Here is a 13,841-nt window from a genome sequence, read left to right as displayed (position 1 = left end):
CTGGGATGAGATGGCTGGGTGGCATCACTGACTTGATGGATGTGAGTCTGGGTGAACTTCGGGAGTTGGCGATGGACAGGGAGGCCTGGCGTGCTGCGATTCATGGGGTCGCAAAGAGTCGGACATGACTGAGCGACTGAACTGAACTGAATTTACCCTCTGGGCCTTCCTGGTGGCTCAGTAGTAAAGAATCCACCTGCTAGTGCAGGAGACATGGGTTTGATCCCTGGGTCAGGAAGATCCCCTGGAGAAGGAAATGGCAACTCACTCCAGAATTCTTGTCTGGGAAATCCCATAGACAGAAAACCCAGCGTCCATGAGGCGGCAAAGGAGTCGGACACAAGTTAGCAACTAAACAACAACAACAATTTACCCTCTAATACAACAATCTCATTTTTAGGAACCTTTCCAAAGATAATTTGGTGACAAATATAAAATGACTTGTATACTAGGTTAGTTATTTGGCATAATTTGTAATCACCAAAAATTGCAAATTCAAATGTCCATCAATAAGGTACTGGATAAATAAACTATGATACTGATATATTAAGAACACAATACTAACAGTTACAACAAGGTACAAGGAAGAACTTTATAAACTGATATGAAGTGACCATCAGGACATAACTTTAGTTTACAAAAGGTCTGGTCAAAACATCATATACACAGGACTTCCCTGGTGACTCAGGGCTTCCCTGATGGCTCAGTTGGTAAAGAATCCACCTGCAATGCAGGAGACTCTGGTTTGATTCCCAGGTTGGGAAGACCCCCTGAAGAAGGGCAAGGCTACCCACTCCAGTATTCTTAGGCTTCTCTTGTGGCTCAGCTGGTAAAGAATCCACCTGCATTGCAGGAGACCTGGGTTCAGTCCCTGGGATGGAAAGACTCCCTGAAGAAGGGCAAGGCTACCCACTCCTGTATTCTGGCCTGGAGAAGAGTCAGACAGGACAGAGGGACTTTCACTTTCACTTTCCTGGTGACTCAGTGGCAAACAATCCATCTGCCAGTGCAGGAGATACAGGTTCAATCCCTGGTCCAGGAGGATCCTACAAGCCACAGAGCAACTAAGCTCGTGCACCACAACCGTCCACCCTGTGCTCAAGAGAAGCCCGCCACAGTGAGAGGCCTGCGCATCACAACTAGAGAGCAGCCCCAGTTCTCTGCAGCCAAAGAAAAGGCCAAGCAGCAACGAGGACCCAGCACAGCCACAAATACATAAATAAAATCATTTCTAAAAAAACAACAAAAAATGCCACTATATATAATATGCTACCTTTTTTGTTAAGAATGCACTGGCAAGTGGAGCCTGGGATATTGGGTGTTTGGGGACATCTTGCCTCAGTAATATACTTCTTTCTCATTAGCTTTATTTTGCCTTAAGAAGTTGAATAAAACTCTGTGCTGTCACAGAGCAAAGCTGTTCAGTACCAGTGCATGGAGCACTGTGGACAGAATTCTTCATCCACCACACAGCTGGGCCTGGCTTGTCCCTAGGAGACTGAAGCTTCCCAGTGCTCCCAGGAGGAGGCATTAGAGAAAGATACTCTGACCTGACATCATTCTCTAGGAAAGACCTTAAAACTTGAGTCAACACTGGTGTATACTCGCAAGAGTAGAAGAATGTCTAATGTCCAGTAGAACTTTATACAGAATAAACAATCATTTTGAGAAAAAATATAATTATATACACACATATATATGACATGCATATATATTTATATGGATATATATTTGTTCATTCAAAAAGAAACAGTGAAAAGGAATTAAGAAAAAAGATGGCTATTTATAGGAGAAGGAGGGCACAGAAAGAAGGGTAAGACTGAAAGGAGGCCTTCTCTGAATACACTTTGTTATATGTGTGTCACATGTTTGCAGAATGGCCAATTCTTCCCATCTCTGTCTGGATGCCCCCAAGAATGTGGCTTTACTGTTCCTTCCATTAAAAAGTAAAGTCTGTAACTCTAGACCTTGAATTCGGACTTGTTACCTATATTGCTTCAGTCAATGGTGCATAAGCAAATGTGAGGAAAACAGACATTTGAAAACCACTCGTGCCTGCTGCTGGGAACCACTCTGCACCACCTGAGAAAGCCTGAGCTCGCTGCCTGGAGGAGGGGAGACCAGGCTGAAAGAGACCTCAGCCATCCAACCTTCTAAACAAGGCCCCAGAACACATCAGTGAGGCCATCCTACAGGATCCGGTGCAGACCGGCCCTGTCCACAGAATCATGACAAAGAATAAATGCTTGCTTGTTTTAAGCTATTAGAACTTGTTACTCAGCAAATGTTAATTTTACATTATGTTATAGTTATACTGGAATTATAAAATATTTTGGATATTTAAAAAATCAGATCAAATGTTTAAAAATCCAGCTCTATAAATAATTCTAAAAGAGAATGCAGGATTTACCCTATACCTTGATTTACAATGAAAGTAATTACTGATCAGCCTTTTATTACCACTATCTTACACCACAAGTAGTTAGCTGTATGAAACTTTCTCCCAACATTCATTAATATTCTACATATTTTAAACTATGCTACTTCAAAACATATTAAATTTAATTTAGAAATTACTTTTCAAGTAGACTGGATGATACTACAGAAGATGTATTTTTATTCATGGTTTCACCACAACTGTAGCCTTGGATTTAACAGCTGCGTAAATGAAGATCTTGATGAAGAGTCTATAAATTCTTCTTTTTCCTAAGATTGGAGAAGTAGAAAATAAATTGTCGTATCTTAGAACAGTCAAATTTGATTTCAGCTTTGCATAAAAACATATATACTTGGCATGTAAACAATATGTGCCTGTGTATAGATGATAGATGTATTTTATATATTTTAGGCTATGACATTTTAGTCATTGCTGATAATATCTGAGAACTGTAGAGACAGTTCTATAGATAGATAGCTAGATGGAGTTATAGGACTATATCTATATCATTATATAAAAATCTGTATTTTCTAGAACACAGTTTTTAAGTATTAGGTAACTATTGTAGCTTCCACCATTACTAAGCTTAAAAACCACATAATAATAGAAGACTGAGCAGAACGTCTCTTATGAGCACAAAGCTAGGAATTTTATAGTCAGATTGTCTGCAAAATAATTATACAATACACTCTGAAAAAATTCATATTGTCTCACCTAACTATCTTGAGGGACTTCCTGCAGACATTACTCTGACTCATATTACTCCAAGAGCTTCTTAAATGCTTTCCTATAAAAAGAAAAAAAATACTATTCTTAATGTCTTATATAACTCCACTTGAAAATTACAGAGAATAGTACAGTTTCATTTAATTGAAAAAACTGTATTTGAACAGAGATTTACCACTTCTGCATAGGAAACACACATGAAGTACAAAAACTTGAAGTGGAAAAAGACGTCAGGATCATTTAGCACAACCCTCTTATTAAAGAAATGAGTAGTTACTTTCAGTGGAGAAGGAAATGGCAACCCACTCCAGTATTCTTGCCTAGAGAATCCCATGGACAGAGGAGCCTGATGGGCTGCTGTCCATAGCGTCACACAGAGTCGGACACGACTGACGTGACTTAGCAGCAGCAGCTAGATTCAGAGATTTCGTTCTTTCCCTATGCAAATGAGAAATAGTCAGTTGTTGTTTTCCCAGATAGAACTCAGACTTCAGAGCCCACAGATTGGAACTTGACATCAGACAAGCCTGGGTTCCAATCTGAGCTTCTAGGCTCCTTCAAGTGTCAGTTTCTTCATAGGTACAGTAGGTAGTAGTGATGGTTTTAATACACATGTCAAAATGTACCAAACTGTCTCAGTAGAAATATGTGCTGTTATAAATCAAAAATACCTTAGTAAAGTTAAATTTTTTAAAAAATCTGATTTTCAGTTAAGAACGTCAGCGTGACTTTGGCATGTGTCTTCTTTCCCTCTAAGCACCCACTAATACAAGAGTAAAGGATTACAAACAGTATAAACTCATAATGTTAAAGAAAAAAATGAAAGAAAAGCCATGAGATGAAAAATTTCAATAAATTTCTGGAAGACAAAAAATAGACAGTAGGATGATAATTGGTAAAAAGAGGACTGAAGAAGCAGAAAGCTAGGGAAAGGCTTTGTAACACTTTTAAGTTTGAGCACACATAAAGAAAATGGTAATATCTGTAGGGTGTACTGGGGTAAACAGAGGTGGCATTTATACCTCCAAGAAGCCCAGGCATGCTACACCTCTAAGAAGCCCAAAGGCAACCACTAACTCAGCACACCATATCTGACTCATGGCAAAATTCTGACCTCAAAAACAGCTAGAGCTGTAGATCAACCTATCTTACAGAATCCCACAGAGGCTGAGGACTCAGGACCATAGTTCTAAGCAGAGAGAAACTGAGGCAGAGAATTAAAATCTCTTCTCCAACTATTTATGTGAAAGAAACCCTAGATTCTTTCATCAATAAATTAAACAGACTCTGAAAAAAGCACCAACTACCTTCTGGGATCCTAACACAGAGTTGTATCACTGGCCTGGGTGTTAAAAACCTGCTTCAACTTTCACAGCCCCTGTGGTAGCAAGCAACAGAAACTGGGAGCATGCGCAACAGCAGCAGGAAAGGGAAGCCCCCAAACAACACTGCTGTCTGCAGCAAGAGTCCAATAGCCAGGAAGCAGGAAGTTTACTCAGTATCCCATGGAGGAAGGGGGGGCGGGGGACGGGAACTTGAGGGAAGAGCTTAAAATCCTAGGCCTTGACAGAGTAATGACCCACAGTCAAGAGCTGTTACATCAGTCCACAAGATTAAGGCAGCTAGCTGTATTAGAGAGTTCAATTCTAAAAGTAAGTTTCTTTAAATACATTGGAGACTGCTTTATTAATACATGTTTGGAGAAGATTCCCAACCCTTCAGTGATGAAGTTTTGGTATTACAATAATATTAGCAACTACCATTTGGTATCATGCGTCACACACTGTGCTAAGTATTTCAAATGTACTTGTCTTATTTAATACCATGGAAAATACATTAGATTTAAGTTAAAAAAAAAAAAAAAAGCTGAGTTCAAATGGCAATACTGCTATATGGTAGCCATACAGTCTTAGAAAGTTACCTAACTTCCTGGCATCGCTTCATATTAAGGTAAGGACTCAAAGGGTTGCCAGGAGGATTAAGGGAGATGTAAAAAACTGAGCCCTCTTCAGTGTTACCAAAGCAAGTAAGATCTGGTAGTGATTTGTCTTAACAGGGCACTGGGTCCCTGGATCATGGAATATCATCAGTTCAGTTCAGTTCAGTTGCTCAGTCGTGTCCAACTCTTTGTGACCCCATGAATCGCAGCATGCCAGGCCTCCCTGTCCATCACCAATTCCCGGAATTCACTCAGACTCACGTCCACGGAGTCAGTGATGCCATCCAGCCATCTCCTCCTCTGTCGTCCCCTTCTCCTCCTGCCCCCAATCCCTCCCAGCATCAGCATAATGGATGTGTCATTGTTAAATTCTATAATAGATTCCACATAGCGTCACTTAAACTTTTTACCACTTTAAAGTATTAAAACAGAATTTCAGTTTTTAAATTATTTCATTCACCTAACATACCTGACATTGTCTTAAGTGTTGGAGGTAAAAAAAAAGCAAAGAGTCTATCCCTAGAGATAATCAAATGAACAGACATCAGGAGGGTGCTGAGTGCTCTGACAGTGGTATACACTGGGTGCTGGGGACATGGAGGAGTCATCACGCAACATCAATACAGCCAGGCATGCTACTAGAGCATTTTACCATCTGAGGAGCACCAGAAGACGGGTAATATGCACCCATTTTACATTAAAAAAAAAAAATCAGTTAATGGAGAAACTATGTGACTTGTCTATGACCACAATGCTAAATAGCTGTAAAGCAGAATTTGAATCCAGTTCTACCTGGCTTCAAAAGCAAGTTTTTTTCACTATAGCATGCTGGAAAACTAATTAATGTGGAAAAATGTCATCCTCCAACAAAGCAGGAAAAGAGTGTTAGTTAATGTAGTAATATGCTGTTTCTCTTTTACGAAAGTGATGTTAGGTTGATACAAAAGTAATTGCGATTTTGGACTGTGAATTTCAAATCATTATAACTAGGCTCAAACACATATTTTATTAATCAAAACAGGAACCATTACAATCAACCCATTTTTGCCAATGAGAAACAAGTTTGTTTATTTCTGTAGTTTAAAAATTCATGCTGTGGGATTCAATAAACTCTTGGAAAGCATTTTCTGCATCCTGCTGGTTGTGGAAATGTTTTGCCTGCAAAACATTCAGATGCTTGAAGAAGTGGTGATCAGTTGACAAGAGGTCAGGTGAATATGGTAGATGAGGCAAAATTTTATAATCCAATTTGTTCAACTTTTGAAGTGTTGCTTGTGCAATGCGTGGTTGGCTAGTGTTGTGCAGAATTGGGCCCTTTCTATAGATCAAAGCTGCTGCAGGCCTTGCAGTTTTGGGTGCATTTCATCAATTTGCTGAGCTTACATCTCAGATGTAATGGTTTTATGGGAATTCAGAAAGCTGTAGTGGATCAGACAGGCAGCAGACCAACAAACTGTGGCCCTGACCTTTGTTTGGTGCAAGTCTGGTTTTGGAAAGTGCTTTAGAGCTTCTCGGTCCGTCCACTGAGCTGGTCACTGCTGGCTGTTGTATACTATTCACTTTTCGTTACACGTCACAATCCCATTGGAAAATGGTTCATTGTACTTGCACAGAGAAAAGGAAGATGACAGTTCAAAATGACAAGTTTTTTGATTTGCAGTCAGCTCATTGAGGCACCTACTTATCGAGTTTTTTCACCTTTCCAATTTGCCTCTAATGGATTTGTTTCAACAACGACCTTAGAATGGTCAATGTTGAGTTATTTGACAATTTCTTGTGTAGCTGTAAGAGGATCAGCTTCAACGATGACTCTCAGTTGGTCACTGCCAACTTTCAATGGCCAGCCACTATGCTCTTCATCTTCAAAGTTCTTGTCTTCTTTGCAAAATTTCTTGAACCACCACTGCACTTCTGTTAGCAGTTCCTGGGCCAAATGTGTTGTTGATGTTGTGAGTTGGAGCTGCTGCCTTATGACACATTTATAAAATTGAATAAGAAAACTGCTCATATTTGCTTTTGTCTAACATCATTTCCATACTCTAAAATAAATATAAAATAAATAGCAAGAAATTAAGTCACTAGCAAAAAAATATAAAGAAATGTGTATTAAAATATAACCACATTTACTTAAGAATGTATTACAATTTGTTGTTGTTCAGTAGCTCAGTCATGTCTGACTCTTTGTAACCCCATGAACTAGAGCATACCAGGCTTCCCTGTCCCTCACCATCTCCCAGAGTTTGCTCAAACTCATGTCCTCTGAGTTGATGATCCCATCCAACCATTTCCTCCTCTGTTGCTCCCTCCTCCTCCTGCCCTCAATCTTTCCTAGAATCAGGGATTTTTTTCCAATGAGTTGGCTCTTCACATCAGGTGGCCAAAGTATTGGAGCTTCAGCTTCAGCATCAGTTCTTCCAATGAATATTCAGGACTGATTTCCTTTAGGATTGACTGGTTGGATCTCCTTGCAGGCCAAGGGACTCTCAAGAGTCTTCTCCAACACCAAAATACAAAAACATCAATTCTTCAGCACTCAGCCTTCTTTATGATCCAACTCTCACATTTCGTACATGACTACTGGAAAAACCATAGCTTTGACTAGATAGACCTTTGTTGGCAAAGTGATGTCTCTACTTTTTCATACACTGTCTAGGTTTGTCCGAGAAAAGAAAAACTTTTCTCCCAAGGAGGAAAGCGTCTTTTAATTTCAAGGCTGCAGTCACCATCCACAGTGATTTCGGAGCCTAAGAAAACAAAGTCTGTCACTGTTTTCATTTTTTCCTGTCTATTTGCCATGAAGTGATGGGACCGGATGCCATGATTTTTGTTTTTTGAATATTAAGTTTTAAGTCATCTTTTTCTCTCTCCTCTTTCATCAAGAGGGTCTTTAGTTCCTTTTCATTTCCTGTCATTAGAGTGGTATTATCTGCATATATGAGCTTATTGATATTTCTCCCAGCAATCTTGATTCCAGCTTGTCCTTCATGTATTCCAATATCAAATGACAAATTTCAAAAATGAAAAAACTGCAATTACATTTGCACCAACCTAAATTAAACTTCTTTATAATAATGAAATTGGTTTAATCTTATCTATCCAAACAGCAGGCCTTATTTTTTGTTTTTGCCTCCACATGAAAAGGTATCCATTGTCATATTCTTAAAAATCCTAAAATGCCTTCTTTCCCTCTGTTTTGCTTGCCTCTTGTTCTGTCCTTTATGCAAGCAAGCAGACCTTCAATTGATAGGGGTTTGTGTAATGTTACATCTCCACCCCAGCACCCCAACTTCACAGCATTAATGACACAGAAAGAAAACACTATTCTTTCAATAATGTTTTGAAAGAAAATATTTTGTTTTTCTTGTTTGGTGACGCATAACCGAAAACGGTTAGGTCAGCAAAAACAGAGAAAGTGAAATGCTGGAGAAAAATAGAAGATGGATCTATTTTGGAAAAAAAATTAAGAGTTTTACTTTGATATATAACTCCCACAACTGCACTAAAAGTTTTATTCCATATAATTAAAAATCTCATCAGATAAAAATCTGCCTACCATGCATGTTTCAATACAGATTTAATAATTTATATTCTCAGAGATGTGACATTCAGTACTTGCTTAAACTAGTTCTTTTTACTAGACTAAAAATAAAGAAAACAAATGGCAAAGGGATAAACACATCTAACAGATATTATGCTAAATGTTAACTTGATTAAAGTATCATAATGAAATATTTTTATTTTTAAAATTTAAATAAGTAAATACATTGCAGTGGGGAAATGTGTGTGTGTGTGTGTGTGTGTGTGTGTGTGTGTGTGTGTGTGTGTTTAATCTCAGTTGTGTCTCTTTGCAGCCCCATGGATTGTAACCTACCAGTCTCCTCTGCCGATGGAATTATCCAGGCCATATGTATCTAAATATATGGGCTTCCCAGGTGGCACTAGTGGTAAAGAACTCACCTGCCAAAGGAGGAGACCTAAGATGTGGATTCAGTCCCCTGGTCGAGAAGATCCTCTGAAGGAGGGCACGGTAACCCATTCCAGTATTCTTGCCTGGAGAATCCCATGGACTGTGGAGCCCAGTTGGCTACAGTCCATGAGGTCGCAAAGAGCTGGTCATGACTGAAGTGACTCAGCATGCACACATGCATGTATACAGCCATCCTATTCACCTCCACACCATCTCTAAACAGTTACGTATCCACTATTTCAGTTGCTTATGAATCCTTTTAGTTCTTTTAAATACAATAAACAAGGATGAATAAATATTCTGAATCCTTAACTTTTGTTTTGACACAGAAAGTAGCTACAATCAGGCACAAAACATCCAGCTGTTCAGGCTGTGCACTGTAAAATCCCAGAGGGTATAGGTCATACAGACTCTTGATGCGGACAGGTCCTGTGGAGTGTGTGTTAGCCTTGCATACTATATGCACTACTATACAATCTGTTTCTTTTTTTAACTTAATATATAACTTGGAATTCTTTTCATATATTTTACATGGCATACTAATTCTGTTTTTTACAATTGTATGGTATTCTACTTTATGTATGACTGTATTTATTTATTCCCTTCTGATATTTAGATTGCTTGAAATTTTTTGCTATTATAAACATGCTATAAAAAAATCTTTATATATAGGTCATATTACACCTGTACAAATATATTTGTAAGATAAATTTAGAAAAATCAATTTATACACCTGCTAATCTGACAGAAAATGCCAAACTACCCTATATCAGAATTGTACTAATTAGCACTCCATCAACAGCACTTGCCTGTTACTGCAAATTCTCACCAATATGATATACTATATATCTTGGATTTGACAGTCATATTGATGAAAATGGTTTCTTAATGTAGCCTGAGTGAGGCTGAGCATTTCTTTATGGTTTCAGAATTTTTTATGTAAACTGTGCATTCCTTTTGCCAGTTTTTTTAATTCATTGTTAGCTTTTCTTTGTCGAGTTTCTAGTTCTTAAATCCTAGGGAGATTATTCCCGTGTCTGCACTAAGAACTGCAAGCATATCTTCCTCCTTTTGTTCTTCAGTTCAGTTCAGTTCAGTTCAGTCACTTAGTCATTTGTGCCTCTGCAACCCCACGCACTGCAGCATGCCAGGCTTCCCTGTATCACCAACTCAGGAGCTTATTCACACTCATGTCCATTGAGTCTGTGATGCCATCCAACCATCTCATCCTTGGTCATTCCCTTCTCCTCCCACATTCAATCTTTCCCAGCATCAGGGTCTTTTCCAACGAGTCAGCTCTTCACATCAGGTGGCCAAAGTATTGGAGTTTCAGCTTCAGCATCAGTACTTCCAATGAATATTCAGGACTGATTTCCTTTAGGATAGACTGATTTGATCTCCCTATAGTCCAAGGGACTCTCAAGAGTCTTCTCCAACATCACAGTTCAAAAGCATCAATTCTTCAGTGCTCAGCTTTCTTTATAATGCAAATCTCACATCCATACATGACTACTGGAAATACCATAGATTTGACTAGACAGACCTTTGTTGGCAAAGTAATGTCTCTGCTTTTTAATATGCTGCCTAGGTTGGTCATAGCTTTTCCTCCAAGGAGCAAGCGTCTTTTAATTTCATGGCTGCAATCATCATCTGCAGTGATTTTGGAGCCCCCCAAAATAAAGCCTTTCACTGTTTCCACTGTTTCCCCATCTATTTCCCATGAAATGATGGGACCGGATGCCATATCTTTGTTTTCTGAATGCTGAGTTTTAAGCCAACTTTTTCACTCTCCTCTTTCATTTTCATCAAGAGGCTCTTTAGTTCTTCACTTTCCGCCATTTGGGTGGTGTCATCTGCATATCTGAGGTTATTTCATTCATAGTTACAGGGTTTTTTTTGTTGTTTAGGCAAAAGTTTGTGGCTAAATTTATCTTTTCTTTTATGATTTTTGGTTTAAGTCAAATGTAAGTCCTTCCCCATTCCAAAGTCACAAAAAAACTCACATTTCCTTTCAGTACTTTTTATAGTTTCATTCTAAAATCGTTCACCCATTTGGAATCCAACTAGTTCACAGAATAAGAGAAAGATCCAACTTTTCTTTCCCCAAAAGATCACTCAGTTGTCGCAAACACATTTATTAAATAAACTATTGTTAACCCAATGATTTGAAATGCAAACTTTCAATTCAGTTCAGACACTCAGTTGTGTCCAATTCTTTGTGACCCCATGAATTGCAGTATGCCAGGCCTCCCTGTCCATCACCAACTCCCGGAGTTCACCCAGACTCACGTCCATCGAGTCAGTGATGCCATCCAGCCATCTCATCCTCTGTCGTCCCCTTCTCCTCCTGCCCCCAATCCCTCCCAGCATCAGAGTCTTTTCCAATGAGTCAACTCTTCACATGAGGTGGCCAAAGTACTGGAGTTTCAGCTTTAGCATCATTCCTTCCAAAGAGATCCCAGGGCTGATCTCCTTCAGAATGGACTGGTTGGATCTCCTTGCAGTCCAAGAGACTCTCAACAGTCTTCTCCAACACCACAGTTCAAAAGCATCAATTCTTTGGCGCTCAGCCTTCTTCACAGTCTAACTCTCACATCCATATATGACTACTGGAAAAACCTTGACTACCTTGACTATAGCCTTGACTACCCAGACCTTTGTTGGCAAAGTAATATCTCTGCTTTTCAATATGCTGTCTAGGTTGGTCATAACTTTCCTTCCAAGGAGTAAGCATCTTTTAATTTCATGGCTGCAGTCACCATCTGCAGTGATTTTGGAGCCCAAAATAATAAAGTCTGACACTGTTTCCACTGTTTCCCCATCTATTTCCTATGAAGTGATAGGACTAGATGCCATGATCTTCATTTTCTGAATGTTGAGTTTTAAGCCAACTTTTTCACTCTCCACTTTCACCTTCATCAAGAGGCTTTTTAGTTCCTCTTCACTTTCTGCCATAAGGGTGGTGTCATCTGCATATCTGAGGTTATTGATATTTCTCCTGGCAATCTTGATTCCAGCTTGTGCTTCTTCCAGCCCAGCGTTTCTCATGATGTACTCTGCAAAAAAGTTAAATAAGCAGGGTGACAATATACAGCCTTGATGTACTCCTTTTTCCTATTTGGAACCAGTCTGTTGCTCCATGTCCAGTTCTAACTGTTGCTTCCTGACCTGCATATAGGTTTCTCAAGAGGCAGGTCAGGTGGTCTGGTATTCCCATCTCTTTCAGAATTTTCCACAGTTTATTGTGATCCACACAGTCAAAGGCTTTGGCATAGTCAATAAAGCAGAAATAGATGTTTTTCTGGAATTCTCTTGCTTTTTCCATGATCCAGCGGATGTTGGCAATTTGTTCTCTGGTTCCTCTGCCTTTTCTAAAACCAGCTTGAACATCTGGAAGTTCATGGTTCATGTATTGCTGAAGTCTGGCTTGGAGAATTTTGAGCATTACTGTACTAGCGTGTGAGATGAGTGCAATTGTGCGGTAGTTTGAGCCTTCTTTGGCATTGCCTTTCTTTGGGATTGGAATGAAAACTGACCTTTTCCAGTCTTGTGGCAACTGCTGAGTTTTCCAAATTTGCTGGCATATGGAGTGCAGCACTTTCATAGCATCATCTTTCAGGACTTGAAAGAGCTCAACTGGAATTCCATCACCTCCACTAGCTTTGTTCGTAGTGATGCTTTCTAAGGCCCACTTGCAACCTTTATCATACATCAAATCTCATAAGCATTTAGATCTACAACTGACTTTTTATTCTGGCCCATTTGTTAGTCTACATATTCACATACCATGCTATTTTATCTTAATGATGGAGATTATATTTTTATGTCTGGTAAGACCAATCCCTCCTTACTGCTCTTTTTCAATCAAGCCTCCCTGGCTATTTTTGGTGTTTTTATACATTAACATCTAAATCTCCTTTTTTTTTTTTAATGCTAATTGTTGGGGAATCACGTTAGGGGTAAAGAATTTGCCTGGCAATGCAGGAGACATTAAGAGATGTGGGTTAAATCCCTCAATTGGGAACACCCCCTGGAGGAGGGCATGGCAACTCCCTCCAGTAATCTTGCCTGCAGAATCCCATGGACAAAGGAGCCTGGTGAATTACAGTCTAAAGGGTCACAAAGAGTTGGACATGACTGAAGCAACTTAGCATACACTCACGCATGTTAAATTCATGAACTGACTGAAGAAGTATTTGTATCCACCTTTTTGATGTTGAATTTTCCTGTCAAAAAACTTGGTACATACTTCTTTTTGTTCAAGTCTTCTTTTGTGACCTACTGCAGTGTTTTAAACTTATTTTCATATGTGTGCTGCTATGTCGCTTCAGTCATATCTGACTTGTTGTGACACTATGGACCCAATGTAGCCTACTAGGCTCCTCATTCCAGGGGATTCTCCAGGCAAGAATACTGGAGTAGATTGCCATGCCCTACTCCAGGGGATCTTCCCAACCCAAGAATCAACTTACATCTCTTAAGTCTCCTGCATTGGCGTGTGTGCATGCTAAGTCGCTTCAGTTCTGTCCTACTCTCTGTGACCACATGGACTGTCCACCAGGCTCCTCTGTCCACAGGATTCTCCAGGCAAGAACACTGGAATGAACCAGGGATTGACAGGCAGGTTCTTTACCACTAGCATCACCTGGGAAGCCAATTCTTCACGACTGTTGCCATCTGGGAAGCCTATTTCTGATTTGTTTAATTCTTAGTCATTTTTGATATTCATTTAACGCCTTTTAAAACACCTATTATTTTGTAAAGGTAAAAAA

General features: G+C 39.4%; 1 protein-coding gene across 6 annotated transcripts in view; it reads right to left on the bottom strand.

Annotated features, from left to right (window-relative positions):
• Positions 1-13,841, bottom strand: part of STXBP4 (syntaxin binding protein 4) — a 249,819-nt gene that overhangs the window by 219,467 nt on the left and 16,511 nt on the right. For 4 of the 6 annotated variants that reach the window (XM_027516895.1, XM_027516894.1, XM_027516897.1 and 1 more), the window contains exons 2-3: positions 3,152-3,224; positions 2,578-2,706 (exon numbers count right to left, since the gene is read on the bottom strand). The exons of the other annotated variants lie outside the window; for them this stretch is intronic. In XM_027516895.1, coding sequence (XP_027372696.1) covers positions 2,578-2,624 — 47 coding nt within the window. In that variant the 5' untranslated portion in view covers positions 2,625-2,706; positions 3,152-3,224. The remainder of the gene's footprint in view (positions 1-2,577; positions 2,707-3,151; positions 3,225-13,841) is intronic. 6 annotated transcript variants of the gene reach the window in all.

The sequence above is a fragment of the Bos indicus x Bos taurus genome, chromosome 19 (genome assembly GCF_003369695.1).
Source record: "Bos indicus x Bos taurus breed Angus x Brahman F1 hybrid chromosome 19, Bos_hybrid_MaternalHap_v2.0, whole genome shotgun sequence".
In the NCBI taxonomy this organism is placed as follows: domain Eukaryota; kingdom Metazoa; phylum Chordata; class Mammalia; order Artiodactyla; family Bovidae; genus Bos; species Bos indicus x Bos taurus.
Note: the sequence above shows the minus strand (reverse complement) of the source record. Positions and strands in the feature narration are given on the sequence as shown.